The sequence below is a fragment of the Sinocyclocheilus grahami genome, unplaced genomic scaffold, assembly GCF_001515645.1.
Source record: "Sinocyclocheilus grahami isolate Dianchi unplaced genomic scaffold, SAMN03320097.WGS_v1.1 scaffold550.1, whole genome shotgun sequence".
NCBI classification, from domain to species: domain Eukaryota; kingdom Metazoa; phylum Chordata; class Actinopteri; order Cypriniformes; family Cyprinidae; genus Sinocyclocheilus; species Sinocyclocheilus grahami.
The window spans coordinates 215,173-241,083 of record NW_015505729.1 but is presented as its reverse complement, the minus strand read 5'-3'; the positions used below and the strand labels follow the sequence as shown (position 1 = coordinate 241,083).

At 37.2% G+C, this 25,911-nt stretch overlaps 1 protein-coding gene across 1 annotated transcript in view; it reads left to right on the top strand.

Moving 5' to 3' along the window:
- csmd2 (CUB and Sushi multiple domains 2) overlaps window positions 1-25,911 on the top strand; it is a 294,566-nt gene that overhangs the window by 67,462 nt on the left and 201,193 nt on the right. Inside the window, exon 4 of the mRNA XM_016238904.1 lies at window positions 5,261-5,468. Within this exon, the coding sequence (XP_016094390.1) occupies window positions 5,261-5,468 (208 nt within the window). The remainder of the gene's footprint in view (window positions 1-5,260; window positions 5,469-25,911) is intronic.

Genomic DNA, 25,911 nt, shown 5'->3' with positions numbered 1-25,911 from the left:
AAGATAGGACAATATTTGGCTGATATACAATTATTTGAAAATCTGGAATCTGAGGGTGCAAAAAAATCAAAATACTGAGAAAAATACCCAAGCGACTTAAGACTGGTTTTGTTGTCCAGGGTCACATATACACTAGGGCTGCAACAACTAATCGATAAAATCGATTATTATCGATTATGAAAATCATCGACAACGATTCTCATTATCGATTAGTCGGGTCCGGTCTGGCCACAGTGCAAGTCCAACTTCAACCGGCCGCGTCAAATTACAGCACTGAATTAGCATTTTTATGGACAAAATGCATCTAAAATAGTTGAGGAAACAGAATGAGATGCTGCAGGAGAGTTACGTGATACAAGCTGCCCAAAACATGAGAATTCTTTATTTTAAGCTTTAAGCTAATGCATTTGCGTAGTGGCTTGCCCTGTCAGGCGCTTTGACAGATGATGCGTGTGCGTCCTCAGCACAAAAAAACTTTCAGTTTACTTTATTTTTATTTGTAATTATTTAGCAATTTTGTGGCAGCCATTGCATCTATTTATTGCCATCTTTTTAAATCTTGTTTGTCCACATCTTAATGCCACATAAAAAAAGGGGAAAAAAAAAAAAATATATATATATATATATATATTATGAGACACTAAATCGATGTTCTATATGTCCATTTGGCAGTTGGAAATCTTATCTATTTTTGTATCCTCTATCATCCTTCATGCTTTATCTCTCTCCAATTGTAATGGTTTTCTGATTAATTAACCATGCAACTGACACCAAACAAAGTTCTGCTCTGTACACATGTAGAGAAAACAGCAAATCAAAGGCTGTGGTAGCCGACAGCAGACAGCCTCCTCTCTGGCTCTGATTATGGGTGGCCAGAATGTGGCAGGAGGTTGGGTCATTTCCCTTAAAGGAGTCGCACAGTGTTAGTAAGGCTCCAGAAGCCATCTTGCTTCTCTTTCCTCATCACTGCTTGTATATCTTCCAGGCCGCTTCACAGCGACCAGTCTGTCTTATTTACCACTTCCTATAGAGCATATTATAAAAATTTGATCTAATAAGTCTATATTTATATACAAAACTAAATACTTTCCCAGATGAATATCAGATCTCTGCTTCTAAGCATCTCCACATGGTCTGTATCCTCACAGCCCTCTCAACCCCCTCATCCACTCGCACTGTGGGAATTAATTCAGTATTCCGCATTCAAAACGTCAGAATGGCTGGCTGCTGGCATGCCACCCTCCTCTACGGCACACTGAACAGGATGCTCCTTCCAAAAGGAATATAAGAGAAAACCGAAAAGTTGAATTATTACAGACCGGTTGGATCTGTTATTACTCCAAAATCCTTGTTCTTCTCCATCAGTGCTGGCTCTTGGGTCTCAGGGTGCTGCTGCACACCACTCGCTGCTGTGTTACCATGGCAGCCGCAGAGCCCGAGGAAGGCAGTATGAAGAAACATGAAACACAAGCAGACCATCTTTTGTAGGGGCTTAGATCTTTATGCATCATCCATTTATTCAAGGCAATTGAACAAGTCACTTTGACATAAAAGAGACTTCCTTGGGCAGTTCAAAGGTCTGCTTGAGCTTATTAAGGAAACTGATGGATGTAAACCAAAATTCTGTTATGTGCAGTAGTTGTCAGGAAATGGGACAGCCTTACAAAACTAGGGGTGTTTTGAAACGGTATTTTATTTTTATTTTTTTTTTACATACTATATGACATACTATGACAATGAATGCCATGTGTACTCTAATATATTGTACATTGTACTTCATGTACCATGGCACAAAAATGGAATATATAAGAAACTTACACAATAAAAATACACATATTGTACTGTATTTAATGTAATGTAATATAAATACTATACAAAGTATAGTATTATAAATATACATTAACATTCAAAAGTTTGGGGTGGTTCAGATTTATTTATTTTTTTAAGAATTATCTTATGCTCATGGCTGCAGTTATTTGATTAAAAATACAGTAAAACAGTATTATTGTGAAATCTTATTACAGTTTAAAAGAACAGATTTTTATTTGAATGTCTTAAAATATAATTTATGAATGTTAAATTGTAATTAAATTATATTTAATGTCTTAAAATATAATTTAAATGTGTTTTTTTTCATACAGTCATTACTCCATTCTTCACTGCCATCCTGCGGAAATATGCTGATTTTGTGCTCAAAAAGCATAGGATGCTTCGAATAGAAATATCAAAAGAACAGCATTTATTTTAAATAGAAATCTTTTTGTAATCATTCTAAGTGTCTTTACTGTCACATTTGAACAATTTAATGCATCCTTGCTGAATAAAAGTATTTTATTTAAAACAAAACAAAACAAAACAAAGCCCCAGACTTTTTAACAGTACTGTGTGTGTAGTGAATTGTGATTGGTTGTCTTTCTGACATCTATATGCATAATCAATTGTGATTGGTCTTGTGTTCCTTTCATATATGTAATCATGAATGCCAGCACTTGCAAGCACTGGTATTACCTTCATGAATTGTTAATCTAGTTTTAGTGATGCTTTTAGGTTTCTGCAAATACTAAATACATTTCCACAACCTTTTATAAATATTAGCAGTTTAGACATGAAGTCACAAAGTCTCTAAAAGATCAAACAACCAAACTGAGAGGCAGAGCTGAGGCCAGTGATCGGCAACGTTCTGCTGAAGTGTGACGGAAACTCACGGCTGGAATATCAATAGCCGGTCCTCCCTCCCCTGCCTCCATTGCACTTTTTACCCTCTCTCCATCCCTCTGTTCTAGAACTCTCAGAGGCTGCTCCTCAGATATGCTCAGTGTCTCTCCGGGGATATGTAAGAGTGACGGATCCGACAGAAGACTGACAGGGCCCAGGTCCTCCCGCCGTTTTCCACTCACAGAAAATAAATCATGCGATTAGCCAGTCACCGCTAATGAATCCCATGCTGGCCTGTCAGAGAAAAACTCATCACCCATCAGTGACAAGCAAGCTCCTTCACCTGTGTGAGGCATATACACACACTCTGCACTCGCTCTGACATAGAGTTTGTTTATTTGGTTGGTGAGAGAGAATTTTGCCTGCTAGGTGTGATGACTCACTTTTTCTCTTGCGTTGTCTTTCCTTCCTCCCTCTCGAACTCACACACGAACGCCAACTCAAATGCCTCCTAAACAAATCTCCCATCACTCTTTTTCCCTCAATCCCTCTTTTGCCCCAGAGAGCCTCCTAGTTATCATTATGAGTCACTCACTCGCTCACACACACAGAGGCTCTTTGCTCCTTTACATGCCTGGAAGGCAACATATCCACTTGGCATGCACCCATAATTCATAATTCTTCTGTAGCTATCAAACTGGGGCTTTACAGGGCAGGAATGTCTTTTTACTGTTGGTGTGATTTTTTTTAAATTTATTTTTTCTCTATATACAGTGGAGTTCAAAAGTCTGAGACCACATGCAAAATCATTTTAGTATAAAATAGTAATGTTTATATCAATTCCAAATAAATGTTAATTTGAACTTTCTATTCATCAAAGAATACAGAAAAAAATGTATTGCATTTGCCACAAAAAAAAAACAGCACAATTTTCAACATTGATAACAATAAATGTTTCTTGAGCAGTAAATCTGCTGAAAATTCAGCTTTGCCATCACAGGAATACATTACATTTTAAAATATATTCAAATAGAAAGCAGTTACTTTAAATTGTAATATTTCGCAATATTACTATTTTACTGTATTTCTGATCAAATAAATGTAACCTTTATAAGCACATACAAATCTTACCGACCAAACTTTTGAATGGTAGCGTACATTTAAAATGTATCTGATTAGTAAAAATGAGTTATCATAAAATGAAAAAAATAAATAAATGTATTAAAGAGAGAAACATTGACAGTTTGAATGAGAAATATTTCTCATATCTGTATATTCAGGAGAAAGATTTCTGAGTATTTCTGCTACTTCAGCATCAGTAATCATACAAAAACGTCCTGAAATTTATTATAATGGTTATTGTTATGCTGATAATATAATTTATTTTAAACAAACAAACAAACAAATAAATAAATAAAAAGTCTCAGACTTTTGGACCTTTGAAGAACTGCAATTTCAATAGACCTTAATCAGGGTAGATGCCATTTTGAATTTTGCGTGGATGAACGAGGCTGTGAGGGATAGACTTACAGTTTTCAAAATGGCACACACTGTGTGAAGGTCCTTGATCACATGTACTTTTCTAAACTTACAACTTTCAAAACTTTTTCATGGAATTGTTGTCTGCTGAAAGTTTTTTGGATGTTTGGATGTTTCTTCAGCAGAACAATCATTATGTTGATAAACAACAGTACAGTCCATTGAACGCACTGTATTTCTATTCCTCAGTGTCGCGTTTTCATTCCTGACAAACATCAAATATGACTTTACCTTGACTAGGGTCTGTTGAGATGACTCAACCTTGACACCTCAGCTAAACATCTTACATTCTATATGATTTCTGCCAAAACTCACCATGGATTTCTTGTAGTCCCCAGTTACTTGTATGATCTCTAACAAAGAGTTTTTCTGACTTAGCAGCTACAAAACCACTTTTAGATGCTGCCTGGTTGTCTTTACAATTTTTTATATTCATTTTATGTAAGTCGTCCTAGAAACAATGTCTCTTTACGTGATGTCGGGGAATAGTCTTTTTGAAAAGGAGGTCAGGTATCTAGACTCAACTTTTCTCAATGTCAAAAAGTTTTGATTTCTTCCTTTTTCTCAGGGGAGGGATGCATAGCAAAAAAACAGGGGGAGGGAAGTCAGTGGGTCTGTTGCTTCGCCTTCACCCACAGTTGGCTTGGCTCTTTTTTCCTCACCTCACGGACTCGCTGTCAGGAAGAAAGACTGAGCATCAAGTGAGCGAAAAATAGAGAGATTGCATGTGATTTACTAAGGAAGGTTGGGAGAGCCAGGGGGCTCAATTACCACAGCAGCCTTTAAGTGCCTATTTGTTATATAATTGTCTCCTTAACACAGTTTATAGAGTAGAAACAGGTTTTGACTACAAATAATGAACAGAATTTTACATAGATCTCAATTAATTACCCCCATGTTACAGTGTGTTGCATCACTGGCCTGCGAGTGATGCCCGAAACCTCAAAACCTCCATTGTGTGTCACGTCCCCCCCCCCCCCATTTCCAGCTATTTCTCCTCCAGAAGATCAAGGAAATTGATTTATTAAGTTAAATGTGTCTGTATTTGTGTGTCACTTCTTTACAGCGGACGATGGCTGTGGCGGCACACTACGGGGTCAAAGTGGTGTCATCACCAGTCCAAATTACCCCCAGGAGTACAACAACAATGCGGACTGTACTTGGACCGTGCTGGCTGAACCAGGTGACACCATTGCCTTGGTCTTCTCCAACTTCCAATTGGAAGAAGACTACGACGTCCTGGAAATAACCGGCACAGAAGGATCCTCTCAGTGGTGAGTTCCCTAACGTTTTGGTTTTTCAGGCATCGCTAGGGAAACCGAAGTGTAGCACTCATTGCACACGGCGATAAGCAGAGAGCGCATGTTGTGTGCTGTTGGCAGTGGGTAGGTGTTTTACGAGAGAGAGGAAGCCAGGAGAACCCCAGCCATGAAACATCTCAGCACTTGTTCAATGGAACAGAACCAAATCACAGCTTGATTCAATTAATCAGCACATAATGCGCACAGAGCTTGGACCAAATAGAGGGGATAAAAATGTTGCGGTCCATCGCAAAACTTGTCTGGGGAGCAACGGAGTACTGTTCATTTATGAAAATGGTTTTATGGGCCTCTTAGCCTCTACGTTCACACAATTTCCTTTTCACACCCATTAAGTACTGTAACAGGCTCTCAGAAATTCTTATTGGATTGGGACAGGGACGTTTTTTTGTAGGCTATGGACATAAATGTGGCATTCTAATGACACAAGATGAGGCAGTGTGTAATTTTTAGAATATGCTAGAATATTTTCTTCTATCCCATTTTAATATGTAGAGAAGGATGCCATTTTTAGATTGATTCGGAGACTTCTGGAAACCTGTTTGGAATGTTTTTTTGTTTTTTTTGCACTTCTGTTGGAGACACTAGTACAGAAATTATACACTTAACTGTTGATCTATTGATGACTGTGTGACAAATTGGTAATCAGCTGTTGCAGTGGGACTTTGTTGACTTAAAATGACTGTTTTTATTGGATTTGCTCTGGGATTAATACAATTCCATTTGTAAAATGCATAAATATTTTTCTGATTTCCTAATTTTGTTCCTTTGTACAGCATTGATACTTAGTATGTTTCCTTAGCGGACATGTGGTGTGCCTGCATTATATCTTGATAAATATATTAATTAGCAATAACAAACTTGTTGTTTTCACACAAGAAACCTATTTAAATTTGTTAGAAACACAGTACAAGAAGGTTTCATTTAATTTTATTTAATGCATTAGGTATAATGAATTAAATTAGTTTGTTTGTTTATAAACATACTACTGTTAATTGTTGTTCCTTTTTTCATAATGCATTAACATTTCTTAATGTTAAAAACTATATGCAGAACTTAAAGCCGGGCTCAGACTACATGAGTTTTAAAATCCTAAAATCCTTTGAAATCTGCTTGCAGCACATATGAAGAAATCTTTGCAGATTTTCTTCCCTCAAATCTTAAACATGCACACACTACAAGATTTGAAAATCATGGTGCATCACATACTACAAGATATTATTAAGATTATCATGCCAGAGGGAGTGCCTCACGTGATCTAAGGCCTGGGACACACTAGACGATTTTCAAATCTTAAATGATTTTAATACCATGGGAGACCACAGACATGAAGACAGTTCAACCGGTTTTTAGCCTTATAATCCTCTGAATGCACACACTAGATGATTCGACCAGATCGCGAGACCACACACTTGTTGATTGTAGGAACGATTTCACAGTGACACATGATCTTACGGACACTCGCGAGATCAAACGTGACTAGAGAAGAAAAACAAATAGAGGACAATCAATGTTGTCAGCTCGCTCTCCTGGCGCGCATTCTGTTTCACAGTGACAAACAAAGTATAAAAAAAAATGTGGGTGATGTTCTCTGCTTTCATGGCATGTTTGTGGCTGCCAAGTTTCAGCTATAGAAGCATGCAACATCCGGTAGGTGCCGCTTGCTCGCTCTCATTGGCTATCGCGGGTATCACGTCAGAGGCAGCCCGGTAAATATCAAACATACGATTTGAGTTCGGGGGCGCTCCGTCTCGATCGGGAGCAGGTAAATAATCGTAATGATACCACACAATAGAGGATTTTTTGGACAAAAAATAGTTTGCGACAAGCCGCGAATCGGGCCACACCCCCTGATCGTTCGGGGATGCAAATCGGGCTTAAAATCGTCTAGTGTGCGCGGCCAGCCTAATGCAGCAGATCGTCATTGACGTTTCAGCTACTAAAGTTTGCATATATTAACTAGTGTGCTAGCAGCTTTCTACACTCATCTGGTATGTTCAAAACTGAGGCGATTTCACCCCAGCTCTTCTCTTTGTCCTTACGGTTGTGGTACATTTTCGACACATTATACAGACAGTCGTGTTATTGCAAAACTTCCACAAGCAGTTTCATCCACCTCAATGGACCCGTACAGCAGCTTGTTTTGCAGTCGCGCAAGTGCTTATGTAATCATAGCCGTGATCACCCCTAAATATCCTAAATATCAAACATGTTTGAAATGATCGGGGAGGCCCCGATTTGTGTGCAAGCAGTTTCAGAGGTGCAAGATTCGATCTGTAAATGCCTCACATTACCAGATAATCCGCACCAAACATCGGAACTGACCGGGGTCCTTGACAAGATTTTTTTTTCTCAGATTCCCAGGTGGGGAAAATCAGGGATAAATCGGCCTAAAACTCCTGTAGAGTGAGCCTGGCTTAACCACTAGGGTCCTACTCAATTAGTGATTAATATGTTTTAATGTTAATTTTAATAATTTTTAATTTTATGATTAATATGTTCAATTTAAAAAAATAAAAATAAATAACAGCACCACTCTTGTACATATCCTGTTATATTCTGTGTTTTGGAGCAGCTCAAGGCGTTTCTCATTGCACTGTGTGAAATACAGACTGAGCAGCGGCTCAAAACACCTGACTGCTGCATCAGCATATGATATACAAACTACAACTCTCGGCTGGATAAAGCAAACCAGTGTTGTGCTAGTAAAGTTTTGATGGATGACAATTATAATCAAGGTAAAGAGGATTACACTGACATATGGGAATTGTACATTAGGTTAACGTGTGTCCATTATTATTAATGCGTAAACGAACCATGTATGTGTGCTCTTGGTGCACTGATCATATTTCTGCTTGAACACAGTTCAGTGTATTCATTTAGTTGTCAAAATGAATGGACAGAGAGTGTTTTATAACAGATGCTCGTGGAAGAAGTGTGTTTTGGAGAAGTTTGTGTGGATCAGTGATGTCTATGTTCATATGGGCATCAGATGATGTTTTGTCCAGTTTTAAACGAACACACTCCAGACAGTTTCAAAGTTGTCACGCCTCTGCGCTTCGATTAGTTTTATTTTATTTTTCACACATATTCCCATCTTAAGCACCACAAACATGGATTTTAGCCCACAGAAATGTTTGCATTTGAACTCAAGTGACGTGCTGCATGCTCTCTTTCATATCCACATTCTTAACCCAGCACCGGCGGGTTACTTAGCTATTATGATTGTCCACCCAAATTGGGACAAATCAAATCACCTTTCTGACCCAACAATCTCAACTGAGCGTTTGGATTGAAACAATAACTTAGCATTTTTTTTTATATGTGTACTATTGAAAGGTACACAGTGTATGTTCTTGCTGTAAGACTGTAAGACTGTAAGACTGTTGTTTGGTCAAACATGCCACGTAATATTATAATGGGTACCCCTTAGTTTCTATATGCTTATAGTATAAATAATTTGTGATTTTCCAGGTTATTACCTCTTTATTCCTTACTTGTTGCATGTAATATTGCTGTAATCTAAAGCGTTACCACCTATATTATTAAATGCTGTAAATTTGTTTGTTGTCAGTTCATACCTAATGTGTTAAGTCTGCATGAAATTAAAATTCTAATTTCTCAGTGAACTGATGCAAGACTGATGCAACATTGATCATGTTGTGAATGATTCATCCATACATATGTTTAATTTTTTGACTTACAATTTTAAATCGAAAAGTCATAACTCAATTTTCCGGTAAATGTGACAGACCTCTTTCTGGTGGCGTACAGTATGTTGAATGCCTTCAATAATTTAGTCTGCTTAAAACTTTTCTTATAATAAACAACTGATGCAAGGAGCTCAGTCCCGTTTCATTTGGATGTGTCACAATGCAGAAGACATTTTCTGTTGCTATTTCTGCTACGTCACAACTTTAACAAATTTAACCTCATAGTGAAGTGTTACCGAAATGCCACATATGAAGAATTTTTTTTGTAGACTGTCACACACAGCTTTGAAAAAAAATGTAAGTTGACAGTATTTTCTCAATATAATCGTGACTAATTGGACCACCATTAAAACGTTGGGACTTTGAGACCATAGATCAGTTCCTTTGAGGCTGTAGATTCTGAACAATGAGCCGCATAAGTTGGCATGTAAATTAACACCTTATGTCTGTAGACCAATTAGAGTAGCCCGTTTACTGTGGTGCCAAGAGCCTCATTGCCACTGGGGTCCAGCCCTATACATACGTAGGCCTTATTGAGTCGTGACCCCCTGCACTATAGTCGTGAAGCATGGACGCATGTCTGCCTCTCCGACACACTCTCTGAGGGTCAGTGGAGGAGTGCTGAAGGAAGGTTGTTCCTGGCCAGAGGAGGCGATCGATAGACACCACTTCCCTCTGTCCCCTTACTGCCACCATGCATGGGGTCACAGCTGAGCCCTTAATTAAACAGGCAGTTAACAGAAGGTGAGGAACGAGTAGACGGAGAGAGACGAGATGGTGTGGTTCGACCTTGGCATGTTCTAGAACCCTCAGGGAGAGTAAATAAAAAAGGAACGAACGACCCAGCACCAGAACTAAATGGGCAATTAACCAATGAAAATGCCCAAAAATGAACAAAAGAAGCATTAAATACTGTCAGAGAGGCCAATCGCTGCACATCTCCAGTTGGAAAGCCAGGTTAGTCTGGTATCCGAGGGACTGTGGGAGTTGTTCTGCTTACTGAAGAGTGGATTTTTACTGTTTGAATGATAAAAAGTAGGGTCCAGTCATAAAACAGAATTTACTGTATAACGCAACATTTGAATGAAAATTTGGATGAATAAATGTAAAGGTACGGCTGTACACTTCATCAGATATGGACTAATATCTGTGAATATTAAACTGAAAAAGGACTGCTATCAAATGTTAATTCTGCATGTACGTAATGTCTCTGTGTGAATGAGCAGCGCAGTTTACTCCATGTGAATTTCATCTCCAGAGCTGCTGAGAGAGTTTATTTCATGAGCATTTCATTGCATTTAATAAAACTATTGTCAGATAAACTCTTCACTACAAGGTCTTCACTTCCTGCAAAAATAAAGGTTTGGCTTAACTTGAGGAAATGATGACAAATATATTACTATTATTATTGTACAGAATGTATCATCTCAACATAATACTACTAATAATAATAACAACAACAACAACAACAGTAATAATGCAGTTTATTAATACATTATTTTTTTTAAGAAATATCCCACAAGATCAAATTTTTTGTGAGTTTTTAATATAAACGGTAAATTTCTGAAAGAAAAAAAAGCATTCCATGAGTAACTAAAATTGTAATACATTGGTATAAAATAATAATAATAATTAATAATAATAATAATAATATAAATCTATTTTGAAAAATTCGATTAAACCATTAATATGGAATCCAGAAAAATGTAAACCAAAAACACAGAATTTGAGTTAAAACAACGCAGATTTCATAGGGTCCTGGAGAAGTTATCATTGGCATCAGTTGCTGCTAATGTTTATCTGCAGATTTTTCAAATATGTAGCTGGCAGTCTGGATAGGTCTGAGTAGGAGGATTTACAAGTGTGTGTGTGTGTAAAGGTGAAGGATAAACAGGTTTATCTCATATGAATGGTCATCATTGTAGACACACCCCTGGAAGGAGGAAAGTCAAAGGCTGCGTGCAAAAATCTATATGCAAGTGATCAGGAAGAAAGACAGTGCTGCTCTGTCAGGACCTGTTTTTATCACCCTGAGTATTTGATTGGCATGAGACATGTCTGTGTGCTGTGCAGGACCCAGCAAACAACACTGGACACTCAGTCATCTGCCAGCCTATATTGAGTAGGGCAGCAGGGTTACCCATGAATCACTCCAAAGAGCCCCTCATTTCCTCTTTATCTCTTTTAGCACAGATCCACTGAGCGGCAGAAACACTACATCAACATGGGTATCCTGCTCGGTAAAACATGTTATTGACACCACTAGAAGCAGTTTCGTATGAATTCACATGATGTTCCACCCACTAAGGGTTTAACTGTCTTGACCTATTAGAATATTGTCGTAGTCGTGGCTTGGTCGGATGCATATTTTCATATAAAAAAGTGCATATTTTCATATACAGTGGGGAAAAAAAGTATTTAGTCAGCCACCAATTGTGCAAGTTCTCCCACTTAAAAAGATGAGAGAGGCCTGTAATTTTCATCATAGGTATACCTCAACTATGAGAGACAAAATGAGAAAAAAAATCCAGAAAATCACATTGTAGGATTTTTAAAGAATTTATTTGCAAATTATGGTGGAAAACAAGTATTTGGTCAATAACAAAATTTCATCTCAATACTTTGTTATAATATAGGACAGAGGAGAGAAGGAGCCTCTTAAAGAAGAAGTTACAGGTCTGTGAGAGCCAGAAATCTTGCTTGTTTGTGGGTGACCAAATACTTATTTTCCCGAGGAATTTACCAATTAATTCTTTAAAAATCCTACAATGTGATTTTCTGGATTTTTTTTCTCATTTTGTCTCTCATAGTTGAGGTATACCTATGATGAAAATTACAGGGCTCTCTCATCTTTTTAAGTGTGAGAACTTGCACAATTGGTGGCTGACTAAATACTTTTTTGCCCCACTGTATGAGCAGTTACCCATGTCCAATACAACCCAAACAACTGGTTTCCTGTGTTCACCACTGTCTTGTGCATTTAAAGGCAAAAAAACATTAATATTGTTGTTATTATTAATAATACATTTACTTATTCTTATATGAATTTATTATTTCTTATTTTGGTATGTTCGATACATCAGAGATCCTTTAGTTGTTGCTTTGTTTTGTGCAGATCTGAGGCTGTCAGTCCTCTGGATTTCTCTGATCTCTTGTTGCTCAGCAGGGTTGAGAGCAGAGAGCAGGCCTGTATACCCTGGGCACCTAAACATTGCCATAAGGATTGTTTGTTATTTATGCATCTAAAAATGCCTTATTCTTCTCTCTTTCACTAACTCTCCAGAGTCTCTATCTGTACATCTCCACAGAGACTGACTGATGTTCAATAACTACTTGCGTTATTGATTACCTGTTTCTTCTCAACTGTGAGAGAGAATGGTATTTATAGAAAGCACTGGATTTTTGGGATGGATCCATGCCTCTAAAGGTCGTTTTGCAGCCATTTGTGTGTGTGTGTGTGTGTGTATGTGTGTGTGTATGTGTGTGTGTGTGTGTGTATGTGTGTGTGCATGTGTGTGTGTGTGTGTGTGCGTGCATGTGTGAACACAGTTGTAAATGCACTTGTTAAATCGTAATTTCTAATGCCCTACAATATAAAAGGAGCAATTACATTTTATCCAGCATATGGAGATTTTTAAATCATAGATGTTAAGGAATCTGAATTGCTTTCAATTACTTAAAACTCTAATTAGACCAACACTATTCCCTCATATATTACCCCAGCTATTCTGAGTTTTCTGAACAATTTAATATTCAGAAAAATGTTGCTTATTTGTGAGATCCCAGAATGCATTGCCGCATAAATAATGCAGATATTTTTCTAGGCTTATGTTTTTTGCAGTTTGCCAACTTTATTCATGCTGCTGTTTTTGTTTTTGTCAACAATGATGATAAGAACTCATTTTTGAACTTATGTTTGTTAGTTTTTTCACTGTTATAGAGGTTTATATTAAGTGATGAGGTCAACTTTTGAATACATATTTAATCCATATTTAAGAATGAAATGATGACTTTTATAGCATCATAATTGATGTTTTGCATAGAACCTGGAAGGAACCTTTAGCAGTTACTGAATGAACAAAAATTATGATTATTACACATATAAACGTTTATACTTATCAAAAGTGACTGACATCTTTTCTAGACATTTCTATTTCAAATAAATGCTGTTCTTTTCATCAACTTTGTTCATCAAAGAATCCTGAAAAAAAACACTGACATTTTAACATTGATAATAAGAACAAAAAATGTTTCTTGAGCATCAAATCAACATATTAAAATGATTTCTGACGGATCATGTGACACTGAAGACTGCAATGTCTGCTGAAAATTTAACTTTGCCATTACATGTATAATATTATATTTTAAATTGTATACTACATGAATAATTATATATATTAAAATATATTAAAATAGAAAACAGTTATTTTAAATTGTAATAATATTTCACAATAGCACTGCTGTTACTGCATTTTTGTAACCCCTAACTCTAACTGCCCTCATATTTTTGAATGATAGTATAAAATGAATATATATATATATATATTTTTTAATCTACTCAGGTTAATCTGGTTTCTAGTTTTAGAGAGGTAATTGTCAGCTGGATGAGCTAGGAGACTGGAGGGGTGACTAGCCAAACCAGATGAAAACCAGCTTGGCAAACCACCTTAGACCGTTTTATGCTCATGTAGGTTATGCTGAATCTTTTAGTGCACTAGTAGACTTGTAGAACACAGCTTCATTCTGTACTCTTTCATCTCTTAAAAATCTCACATCTTTCTGCTTTCTTAAGATCTCTGTTGCGCTACACTCTCGTGACCATGCCTTTATTGGTTGCTGATGTGCATCTTCTTTTTAAGGTCTCCCCGGCTGTTTTAACCTCTGCAACACTTGTTTTTAGCCCGTCGCGGTCTTTTCGTGCTACAGACCAGGATGTTCCAATCCCAAGTCCTCAGGGAGAATCTATCATTCTGCTTGTTGCCATTCATAAAACCCTGCACACGCAATAACGTGCTGTTCGTTTGGATGCGGGACAGAGAGACGGGAGTCGTGCATTTTTGTTTTGCACATTTGGATGGCAGCAGCAGAGGCTTAAGTAATTGCCCACTTGCTTTCCTGTCGCTCTCTTTAGATTACGGTCTGGATTCACGTGACTGGCAGATGATTTGTCATCTGTGTGCTGCACCATTTTTGCCTGCTATTAAGCGATGAAGTTTTATTTATAAGAAGTGCTTAGCAAAAAAAAACCTGAGAGCAACGTGAACTGTAATTCATTTTTACCATTTTATTTGTTTAGTTATCCAGGTAAACATATATGCCTCGGCCCATTGGTGGAGGAATGAAGCGTAGCTTTGGTTTTTTCGGTGCGTGTTTGTGTTAAACATGACAGCTGATCGGCACTCGAGTCACACAGATCCCCGCAGAGACAATTCCCTTCCTGTCAGTCTTTCCTCTGCAACCTCCCCCTCATTATTATTGAGATGGCATGAAATGTCAGGATGCAGGCAGGCTGCTCTAATTGTCAGATGAAAGTGTGCCATTCTGAAGTCGTTCATAATAAATGCCATTTCTTATTTTATTTTTCTCCTCTGCCCTCTGGTTACCATTTATAAAATGGTGCGAAACTCGGCCAGTACAAACACTGGGGACGGAGGGTGTTGCGTTTCACATAGAAATCTGAAGGAGTGTTGCAAATGTTCAGTTCTCCATGGTTTAGACACATGCCACGGATAATTACATCAGACTGTAAAAGCAGGTCAGCGTCTTACTGTGGAGGGGGATGTCAATACCATTTCTCTACTGGATGCCTTTCTCGTTCTGCACTCATTCTTGTGCTGTATTTTTTCTCTCTCACTCTCTCTCTCTCTCTCTCTCTCTCTCTCTCATGTTTCCCTCCTCCCATTGTCTTGATTATATTTATATATATAGATGGCTAGTTCAAACAGAATGAATTGTCTTTTGAAGGGGGGACTCAGATACATGCATTATTTGTTCTCAATTCACCCAGATCAAAATCTTAATTCATCTGTGTTGCTTAATGCAGTGTTTCCCAACCTTTGTTTAGTCGCGGCACCCTTTGGAAATTTTAACAAACTTGTGGCACCCTACAAAATTAATATCACAATATTTGAATTTCTAACTTCGATATAATAATTTGAAAAGTATAGATATTCGGTACAACAGGGAAGAACTGCAGAATATAATGTCATACAGATATTTTTAATGTTCTTAAAAAAAATTGTCCATCAATGGTGGCAATCAGTAGGCTAATTTCTAATGAAGAGACCAATTTATATGACAGATTTTAATGTAGGCTTTTATACATATGTAAACATTATTTAATTACCATTATAACTAGCTATCTCACAAATTTATGCTCATACAGAATTTTTTTTTATTTTACAGTGGGGTAATTTTGGTGCAGTAGCACGAGATAGCTTGATTTCAAAATTTGAATTGAATAAAAAATTACAAGTAAGCAGTCAGTAATAAAATAAGAACAAATAAAGAACTTAATAATGATAGCACAAATAAAAAATAACAACAGGCCTTCAAATTACATAAACTGCTTTTTAGTTTTCCAGGTAGGTCTAACAGTAGGGTTAAGATATTTAAGCGGGATAATACGCAGAGCGTCACACCACGTAAAGTGAAACCTGAGCAGTGAACTACTTTTCGGCAGCCGAAATTCCGGTGCATCTCTAATTATTGGCGACATCAGAAATGGATATTATATAATATATGCTTTTTTGAATATTTTAGCAATTTAAAAATATAAAAAAATTATTTTATGAAACTAGGGATGCACGGATTTTACAATTTTGCCCGATAAGCCCATAATTGTTTTCTTGTTATGATTTATATTAAAATTGTATACCTTTTGTCTAAAACAGTTGTTTTAAATATTACAAGTGGTAGCCATCATGAAACTATATGATATGAAAAGATGGAGATTTTTTTCTTTAATATGCTAAATAATATATTTAATTATTCATTTTAAAAGACTGATTTAAAGTGAGCATGAAAATAGTGTAAAAAATGAATAACAATGTAAAAATAATGACTATTAGCATGCACTTTTATATGCTATATCAACTTATTCAATATTGACTGACGCAGTAAATCTGTCGATCAGTTAATCAATCCATAATTATTTTGAAATGACATGAGGGTGAGTAGATACTGACAGTCTTTGTGTGAAGGACTCTTTTATTTTTAAAATGACAAATTACTGTCATTTTAAACATGACTCAAAGATGACTGAAAGCAACACATGTAAGTGTGGCATGTAACTATGGTCTTCTTCTCCCAGAGGAAATGACAAAGAAGGGGCTGTCAGGATGAGGGAGCTGAGTGCATTATCATTATGGTTTCTGGTTGTACTGCAAGCCGTTTCACATAAGACTAAACAACGACATCGCGCTGGGCTGCGTGACATTGCCATTTCAATTATACCTCAAGATGTGCTACTCTGCATGTAAAGTATATCCTTTCCATTCTCGCAGAGAGAATGCACACATATACCCTCCATGAATAATACACAGGACCATATGTTCTGGAGGAGTATGTGCTAAGCATGCAAGCAGAGATCACATGCGAACATATGTGTCGTGGTTACATTTTCTCTCTTTTTTCTAGCTGGTGATCAACCGGGGACATGAGAACCGCAATATTTTAGTCTGCAATGTTTAATAAGTAAATCCACACTGCATCCTCTAGATTTCTGCTCATGTAAATGCCTCTGAGGTGCAGATCACCTTCTCACCCTCTTCATGTTTCCACCATGTCTTTGCTGAAGCAGCGGAATTGAACTGAAGCTATGTTTTGGCTTCCCATCAAGGACAGTGTGAAATCAATAGCTGTCTCTTTAGTCCGCCCGATGCACTTATCACATTTTTTCCCCCTTTTTTTGTGAGTCATGTTTTATTTAGGCATGTGTTGGTCTAATGTCTCCATTCGAACTGAGCCATCCATCAAAAACGACACGGATGACCGGTGCTTAGCTGGTGTCTGGCAATATCAGATTGTTTACACACATCCACTCGGCATGTAAAAGTATCACTCTCTCTCTTCTGCCCATCTGAAATCAAAATCGACAGGAGCCGGTTGAAGGAAACGGTCAGCAAACTCTCATATTTAGTTGCTTCCTATCAGTGTCATGACCTTGATCAGCATTTTTTCCCCCTCTTGGAATGTTACAAGAGCTTTTAAAGGGAGGGCAAAATGAAGCAGCGATATATATGTGTGTGTGTGTATGTATATATATATATATATATATATATATATATATATATATATATATATATATATATATCACTTTTAGGGCATTCTGTGGGACGGGTGGGTGTGAACCGATTGATTCTGGCTTGATGTGCTCTAAATTTACCCCTTCTAGGTCCCTGCTCGGCATTTGGCCCAAACTGGAAAACAGCAAGATGGACTGGAATGTTTTCGTAAGCACATTTGCTGTTAGGTTTGCAGCTTTGTTCGTTGTAATGATAAACGTGGACCGTACTATGAGAGATTAAAGGTAATGGTTTAGATCAGCGCCCCATTCCTCACTGCTGATTACCCAGCACTCCTCTTATTTTTATAGATGCCGGTCGACTGGGATTGTCTCCAGTGTGCTCGATGTGTTTCAAAGGCAATGCTGAAGCGGACACACTGCGTGACAGCACACTGAGCAGCTGTAGTAGTTCCTATTGCCTACAGCACAAAAGCTAAAGACTAAAGATCATTAGCTGTGAGGGAACCATGGGGCGGGTTGAATTGGACAAACCTCTCAACTTTTCTTTTATGTTTTAAAGTTATACATATTGTAGTATCAGTTAGTCAGGCATCGAGCTTTTGGCATTAAATCTGGTCCACATTTGCTGCGGTAAGTTGGGAACCGGAAACTAGTTCTTAGAACTACAGTAGTTTAATTAATAAATAAGTAAATATTACATACATGCATAAAAATAAAATGGAACTGTATGACAGTGTTTCGAATGATGTATATAAAATGATTTAGTCAGAAATGCATTGTAATAAATGAAATATGTTTGTTCTTGTTTAATATATAGTTAAAGAGAGATGATTCACCAAAAAATGCAATTTCTGTCATCATTTACTCATGTCATTTGTCTCATGTTGTTCCTGTTTGACTTTTGTTCTGTATACAGAGCACATAAGATCATATTCTGAAGAACATTGGAAGACATTAGCGTTCATTTTATTAACAAAAATTGTCAATGAAACCATTAAGGAACCAAAATCATTAAGAGGATACAGAATTGTTCAAATCTTTCCCATCTCTAGTGTGCATTATGTAGCGTCTGGACCACTCCAACACACAATATATATTTTGTTAGCTAGATTTCACAAATACTTTGTAACACCCCAGGACGCCGAACAAGACCCTGGTTTCATGGTAACCCGATACATTTACAACCTTGTGGAATGCGAGCCGGCTCTCATTCTGCTTTCTCCAGAAACAAGGGGTAAAAATGACTTTATAACTAAAATATTCAAAAACAAAAACATTCAGCTGTAGAAATGTGTATTGTTATATATCCCAGATGCCATCAGTCAAGAACCAGCTCTGAGACCAGTACCATTTTGGTGGAAAGGAGTAACTGTAGCTTATTTTGGACAAGACATGTAAAGCAACCAACCACCAAGGACGTATAATGTGTTATGCCAATGGGTCCAGTGCCTCGGGGCCTCTCACTGCCAGGGGCCCCCAGCTGAGATGCTAGCCACTGCTGATGTAAAATTGACATAGAAACAAACAGTGCTTGAATATGTAGTCAGTGACTACTGGCACAACGTGAAATAAATGCATGTTTCTGGCTCCTCATCAGCTTCAATATTTTCAACCAGCCACAATATTATTTCCTCTTTTGCAGTGTACTACTCGTATATTGTGTACATTCTTGTAATTGCAATTATATTTCTTTCACTTGCGACTATTTTTCTCATATTTAAATTTTTTTAATTTTTTTTTTTTTTTTTAATGGCATCTCACAATTGTGAAAACAATGGGCCTTCAAAGAGGCTGATGCCCTGGGAACTCCATAATTCGTCATTATCAACCACATTTATATGGGAAGATAAATTTGAAATCGGTAATGCTATAATAACAGACAGACTTCAAAGTGGTAGTTAATTTCAGTGTGGAAAGTATTAGAAGAAAAAGTTAGTATTTTGTGGTTAGAATATTTCATAGACATAATGCTCCAATGTGTAATACAGTTCTGCTCAAGGACATCTAATTTACTAGCATTTACTCACTACTAACTGCTTCATTCAAAATATTCAATACCATGAATGTTGCAAAACATCCTCTGAAGCTTTCACCATAAACAGCCTTGTTCCTTGTATAAAACACTTTATTTATCTACAGATTGATCAAATCCTGTGCACTCTAAGTCTTAGATGTTGTGTTGCAGCCAGTCAGATTGAATCAAGCGATTTCGGCTTCGATCTTTAAAGGGGTCATATGATGCAATTTCAAATTTTCCTTTCTCTTTGGAGTGTTACAAGCTGTTCGATTCCTAATGTTGCAAAGACTAATGTCTCAAACCCAAAGAGATATTCTTTATAAAAGTTAAGACTTGTCCACGTCGTCCTAAAATGTCTCGTTTAAAGACGCCCCCACATATCTATGTCACTGTGTGGGAACATTTGCATAACACCACCCAAATGTTCACGCAAAGAAAGAAGGCGTAACTTTTATTCTCGCTGTAGTATTGTTTTTGCCGCCGCCATGTCGTGGAGACGCTGTGTGTTTTGTTGTGAAAGCAAAACTACTTTGTTTGGTCTTCCAAAAGAGGACGATATCCGCTTCATCATGCATAGAGCTGATCCGTGCTGGTCGCTGAGGTAATACATCAACTTCGTGCTGTGGATCACCGGATCGGCTTTTACCGTGGACGAAGAGGAGTCCAGTCCCGGGTCGTCACATGTGGTTGCCGCAAGCACGCCGGCCGCGCCATTCTCAAGCCCGCCAGCCGTTCCTCACTCAAGCCCGCCGGCACTCTAGCCCGCCGTGTGTGACGCTGTGTGGAAACTAATTTGTTTGACCTTCCAAAAGAGGACACAACTAGAAATCAGTGGTTAAGTTGTATTCACAACACTGTTCCAGAACATTAACCCAAATATTCAGATGTGTGCAGCGCATTTTTACGGAGGACTGTTTCCTGATCCTGGCAGAGTAGCCTACAATGCCCCGGCTGTGCACAAAGGTTGTTTCTATAAAGTAGGGCAGTTCCAACTTTGCAAGGACAGTCTGGCGCTTCTGACTCACAGCCTGTAAGTACGTTTTTTTATATTTAAAGAATTTGCCACTGACGATTCAAACGCGAGTTTTGAGCAGTGTAGAGTAGCGCTTGTTGTTTGTTGTTTCTCCGATCACAAATGCAGACATGGTTTTATGTTTACACGGCGTGATACTCAACGCGTAAAAAGACAGTATAAGTCATTATAATCAGTAATTATGTCCCCACTGGATGCAACAAATGCCTCGTTTATAATGGGTTTTAATGTTTTTGTCTTGTCACGCCGGGACACAGGGCATCATAGTATGGTAAGGGGCGTAACATTTCCATCACACGCTTGAGGTAGTCAGCCAATCACAACGCACTGGATAGCTGGCCAATCAGAGCACACCTCGCTTTTCAGACCAATGAGCTTTGTAAAAATCGATGCGTTTCAGAAAGGCGGGGCATAGAGGAGCAACAATAATGTACATTATGTGGTTTTTTAACCTTAAACCGCATAAACACATTGTATTACACCAAATACACAACATAATGTTATTTTTAGCAACGTCATATGACCCCTTTAAAATGGTGAAATATGCATCAGATGGACCTTGGGTTTTTATTGCTGCACTTATACTGGTTAAATTAATAGATCTGTCTAGTGTAATTTCACATGCTGTTATGGAGATCTACTGTATATACATTATATATAGGACATCACTTACGTTTCATTGAATTATGGAAATCCGATTTTCAGTTTACAATTTCCATTTTGAATCCGTTATTTTAATTGGGCAACTTGATGTAGAAATTTGTTACATCAAAAGAAACCTGATAATTGAAATAATTATTGCACTCGCTCTCAAGCTGTGTTCAGTAACTGGAGTATCAACAGTATAAAAAAAAACAAAAAAACACTTAATGGATATTGCCAACACTTGGTGATCAATGAGATGCATTTTAATGGAAAATAACAATCGTCATATTTGGGAACTCTGGACAACAGTTCTGCCTCAGATGTGTTTTTCTTATGGCAAATAGACAATAAAAGACAACAGATGAATAAGGGCTTTCCTAATCTATGTCGCATTGTTTTGAAAGTCTGGTGCTTTGTTTCAGCATTGTGGATTTTCTTTTTATTTGTTGTATTTATTTTGTGAAATATTGATGAGGGTGGGAGAGACAGCGGGCTGCACTCTTATTTTACAGCCTGCTTTAATGAAAGTGCATTGCGTTTCTTCAGCGTTTTATTTCATGAAGCACAATTATTCTTCGCACACCATATCCTGCCACTAATCTTCGCACCGCACACATACAGGCACAGAGGCATTAACATGATTAATTCATTTTCAGCCAAATAAGATGGCTATTTGCATAATAACACTCAAAGACATCATGCAAAGTGAAGGTCTTTTGTTTAACAGTTCTTCACACACTGTAGATTTGGAGAGCACGTTTAAAGGAGTTGTTCACCTGAAAATGAAGATGTCATTATTTACTCAACCTTATGTAATTTCAAACCTGTGTGCCGTTACTTATGGGTTTGAACGCAAAATTTTAATTTGTGAAGAAATCTCTTGCACTTTTTTTCTCTGTGCAGTGGTTAATGGACCATAAACTTTGTGTGTGTGTGTGTGTGTGATATGAATACAGTCGGTAGAGAAAAGAATCACCCCCTTTAAAATCACATTTTGTTGCTTTGCAAAGATCTCCAGGATAAAGTTGGGGATGGACACAAGTCAGGAGATGGATCCAAAAAATAATCAAAAGCTTTATCAATGCCTAGAAGCACAGTGAAGTCTGTTATTAAGAAGTGGAAGGTATTTGGTACAACACAGACCCTCCCTGGACCAGGATGTCACTCCAAACTGTATGCCAGGAGGAAATAAAATAAATAATAAATTAATAGTAAATTAAACTCCATTCCACTTTTTAGCTACAGCCTTTAATTCCACGCTACTACTTCCTCAAATCCACACTTCCTCATTCCACTTGGCTCATTCAGAGTCTATATAAATTAAATTCCATTCTGTGTTTTCACTACTTGCACCTGCTGCACCCACAGCAAGGTAAACAAAGCATCTTAGCATATCCTGCTCAGGTGGGTCTGGCTGTGTGCTCACATACTGTCACTAAACCAGCTGCTATTTAAGTAAATGTTCATCATTTGTTTGCTTGTTGCTTTTAAAGTCATCATTTAGTCTTTGTTGCAGCATTTAATTACACTTACACTTACACTTTCTTGTTATAATGCTAACAGTTATCTGACATTTTTTTCAAAGCATCTTACTAGACTTTTGTTGCTGTGTTCAGTTTTGGGAAACCTTGTCAGGTATGTGGTCACTTTTTTAGGCTTCAAAAACAATTGTTTAATTGAAAGGCACCAGAATGCAGGAAATGGCATCTACTCCAGTAAACTTTTCTGGGGCAGGACCCAAACACATATTTTTTTTTGCTTCCGATGCCCATAAATACAGCTCACCATCCAAATAACAGCATTCCTCCAGTAAAGCATGGAGGTGGTAATGTCCTGTTATGGGGGTGTTTCTCTGCAGCAGCGACTGGAACACTTGTCTGGATAGAAGGAAAAATGGATGGGGCAAAATACCATCAGATTATTGAGGAAAATCTGCTGCCCTTTGTCAGAAAGTTGTCAATGGGAAGAAAGTTTACCTTGACCAACATGACAATGACCCAAAGCACACAGCAAAACTGAACACAGTGGTTGAAGGAGAAAAACGTGAATGTCCTTGCTTGGCCTAATCAGAGCCCAGACTTAAACCCCATTGAAAATCTGTGGAATGACTTGAAGACTGCAGTCCACAAACAGTCACCATCAAATTTAACTGAACTTGAGCAGCTCTGGAAAGAAGAGTGGGCAAATAATGCAAAGTCTAGATGTGCAAAGTTAGTAGAGACGTATCCCAACAGACTAAAAGCTGTAATTAAAGCAAAAGGTGGTTCAACAAAATACTGACAAAAGGGGGTGATCCTTTTTCCAACTCAGTGATTCTTTTTTTTCTGACATGTTGGTGTTATAACTTTCACTTGGATGCTATAAGTTGCACTGAGTAAATACAGCTGAATAAAACAAAAACTGTGTGCGTCTTCATTTCAGGCTTAAAGGGGGGTGAATCGTCACTGTATGTATTTATAATTAATCATTACATTTCTATTTATAATGTTTATAGTTATTCTGATTAATTTGAAAAAAAAAGTATATATATATTCAATTTATTTATTATTTTTATGTATTCCATTATTATTATTATTATTATTATTATTTATTTATTTAAATAATTTATTTTAAAGCAAATAAAAATAATCAGCATACAGGTTTGGAAAGACATTAACAATTTTCTTTTTTTGAAAATTCCATTAAGAACATAAGTTTAAGGACTTAGATATTACATGTCTATGCGCTTTGGAAGCAAATTTGGGAGTATATTTACTTGCATGCTGCACATTCTGAAAATGAAATATTGTTTGCAGGTTTGGAACCAGATAGTGGCAGTGACATACAGTGCACTCTTAAACACGACCTCTTGCGAGTCCATCTCTTGAGTCATTTAACAGGCCACGGTGCTGTGTTTATGAGTTTGATTTTCAGATAGACTGTGTTGTTCTCTCTGGCATGCTTCAATGCCTGTGTATATCAGCATGCCCCTGCATGTCTTTGTGTCATTGAGTTTCATCGGTCACGCCTCGACATCCTCATTCGGTGAGCAGCGTTCCCTCCGAGTCAGCAAGCCACGCTGCACTGGCTGCTCTCAAAATGGCTGACTCACTCTAAACAACACTAAAACACTATTCTATCTGCCCAGCACTTCTTTTCAAAGCTTGGACTGGGCAACTGTATACCGGACAAGTCCTTACACAGCAAGTGTACTCTGAAATTTAAGCTGTGAAATAACATGCAATGCGGTTGGATCTACATGGCTCTTGGATTGCTTCATAAATTCATTGTCTGGTCATTTTGTTATATAGAGGGTGTTGAACAATTTTGAGTGATATGTGTAGAGAGTTTATAACAAATAAAAAATATATATATAGTATGTAATGTACCAGTACCTGATCGCCGTATTGGACCTGATGCAGACTTTTTTTGCCTAAGCTGTGACATTTGTGTACAGATAAAACTGAACTGTGCCATAAATGACAAGATGAGCTATTTTAAGCTGACAGGAAGAATTTGAAGTGGTTGAAATAGGGAAAAGAAAATCAATGATTTAAGTAAGCAATGGGGTAGAGTTGTTTTCTGTATGTGTAGGTGTGTTTTGAGAGAGGAGAGAGAGAACCAGGTGCTGTGAGGAACTTAGAAGGGTCAAAGGGAAAGTTTTGATGTGGATTTTTTTCTACACTCTAGGAATATGTCAGCCGGGTATTGATCGGCATGCTGGGTGATCCATCTTAATCCAATACCCCAGGATGAGAGGAGAACTCGGTGTGCTCCCTCAGGCTCAGGGGTCAAAAAAGTGAATACATGTATGTTGTGTATGTGTGTGTCGACGTACTGTATACATGCATTTTATATATATATATATATAAGTTGGAACGATGATATATATGTGTATATATATATATAAATAATACGTTGGAACGATTTAAAAAAAAAATATATATATATTTTTAAATAAAAAATACTGTAAAACATCTGTAAAAATCTGAAATATTATTACAATTTAAAATAATATTTTCATTAATTTAAATTCATTAATTTAAAATGATTAATTTCCGAATATTTAGATTTTTTTTTTTAATTATCATTATTCTTTGATGAATAGAATGGTCAAAAGTACGTCATTTATTTGACAAAAAAAAAAAAGTATATATATATATATATATATATATATATATATATTTTTTTATATTTACCTCTTGCTCCCTGGCCAAGCATTGTGTTGTAATCCTGCGCTACTCACTGTGAACAGGAAGCTAATAATGGCCAAATCAGGCGACTGATGTGCAGCAGATAGCTCTCATTCCATTCTGTCTCCCGGAGTCTAAAACCATGTTAATCCCATTTTTAATTTTCCTCTCCCCCAATTTCCTAATCACCTCATCTAATTAAAAACGCATGAGGCGTCCAACCCCCATCAACAGGAGAGGAAAGGAAGACATGCGAAACAAGCAAGATAAAACTAATTGGGGATATTCTCGCCTTTTTTTCTCTCCAAAAGTTTCATTTACTATGCTTTAAAAAAAAAAAAAAAGTATATATATATATATATATATATATATATATATACTTTTTTTTTTTTTTTAAAGCATAGTAAATGAAACTTTTGGAGAGAAAAAAAGGCGAGAATATCCCCAATTAGTTTTATCTTGCTTGTTTCGCATGTCTTCCTTTCCTCTCCTGTTGATGGGGGTTGGACGCCTCATGCGTTTTTAATTAGATGAGGTGATTAGGAAATTGGGGGAGAGGAAAATTAAAAA